This window comes from Octodon degus, unplaced genomic scaffold (genome assembly GCF_000260255.1).
Source record: "Octodon degus isolate 3935 unplaced genomic scaffold, OctDeg1.0 scaffold00002, whole genome shotgun sequence".
In the NCBI taxonomy this organism is placed as follows: Eukaryota; Metazoa; Chordata; class Mammalia; order Rodentia; family Octodontidae; genus Octodon; species Octodon degus.
The window spans coordinates 28062462-28063607 of record NW_004524578.1 but is presented as its reverse complement, the minus strand read 5'-3'; the positions used below and the strand labels follow the sequence as shown (position 1 = coordinate 28063607).

The 1146-nt window shown below is 38.4% G+C and overlaps 1 protein-coding gene across 1 annotated transcript in view; it reads right to left on the bottom strand.

Moving 5' to 3' along the window:
• Exd1 (exonuclease 3'-5' domain containing 1) overlaps positions 1-1146 on the bottom strand; it is a 52523-nt gene that overhangs the window by 16843 nt on the left and 34534 nt on the right. The window contains exons 8-9 of the mRNA XM_023712630.1: positions 615-719; positions 452-532 (exon numbers count right to left, since the gene is read on the bottom strand). Of these exons, the coding sequence (XP_023568398.1) occupies positions 452-532; positions 615-719 (186 nt within the window). The remainder of the gene's footprint in view (positions 1-451; positions 533-614; positions 720-1146) is intronic.

Below are 1146 nucleotides of genomic sequence, written 5' to 3'. Positions count from 1 at the left end.
TCTCACTATGTAGTTCAAGCTGGCCTTGAACTCACTATGTAGCCCAGGCTGGCTTCAAATTCACAGGGATCCTTCTGTCTCAGCCTCTTGAGTGTTGCAATTACAAGTGTGTACCACTAGGTCCTGCTGGAGCATGAATCTTGTTTATTATTTGCCAAGTACTGGAGCAAAATAAGGAAAATATGTAGTTCAGGATGGCCTTGTCTAGGATGGCCTCAAACTTGTAGCAATCCTCCTGCCTCAGCCTCCCCAACTTTGGGATTTACAGGTGTGTACCATCATGCCTAACTCCTAAACAATTTTAACTATGCTTTCTGCAGTGATTTTACAGTTTACCAAATGTTCTCACACCTTGTACAAACATGAGAAGTGGGCAAAAGTGAGGAACACACAAAAAAGATTTTCAAAACCTACATGCACTGGTTTGAATCCAGTGTTTCCCTTTATGTACCTGTGTGTCAAAGACATTGTTCAGCATAATCCCATATTGATGAAAGAGGCAATCAGAAAGCCATCGACAATCATGGATAACCTGAGGAATCAGAAGATGAACATGGGATAATTAGAACCTGGCTGCTAATCTTACTAGCAGTGGAACCAGCTTATATACTTGCCTTTAAAATTCTTTTGTCTTCTAGTATCATCTGAAGTCCATTGTTGAAAGCTCGACTTCCCAGAAGGAGAATGTCAAATAAGTAAACTCGGCTATTTGTGGCCACCTATAATAAATCATTTCATAGGGTAAGGAACAGCTGAAGAAGAGAAGCTGAGGATCAAGAATACAAGACATTAGATAAAATATTTAACATTTTTATTGTAAAGTAAACAGCAGACATGGAATGATTCTTAAGAAAAATGGGTTTAAATTAATCTTAAGTAAAAAGGACACACTAAGGCTAGGATGCAGATCAGTGGTAGAACACATACATGAAGCCCTGGTTCAATCCCCAGCATTGCAAAAATAAAATAAAGCAAAAGACATTATCATTGTGATTTTCAAAAAGAAAGCAAAAGATACACTGGTGAATTAGGCTTGCAGTGCTTACCTCCCAAATTTGATTTTTTTTCTCAGCCATACTCATGGTTCCCTAACTGTGATATTTTAAAGCAGTATTTGGCCTTCCTCTGGGTTTCCTGACATAATTT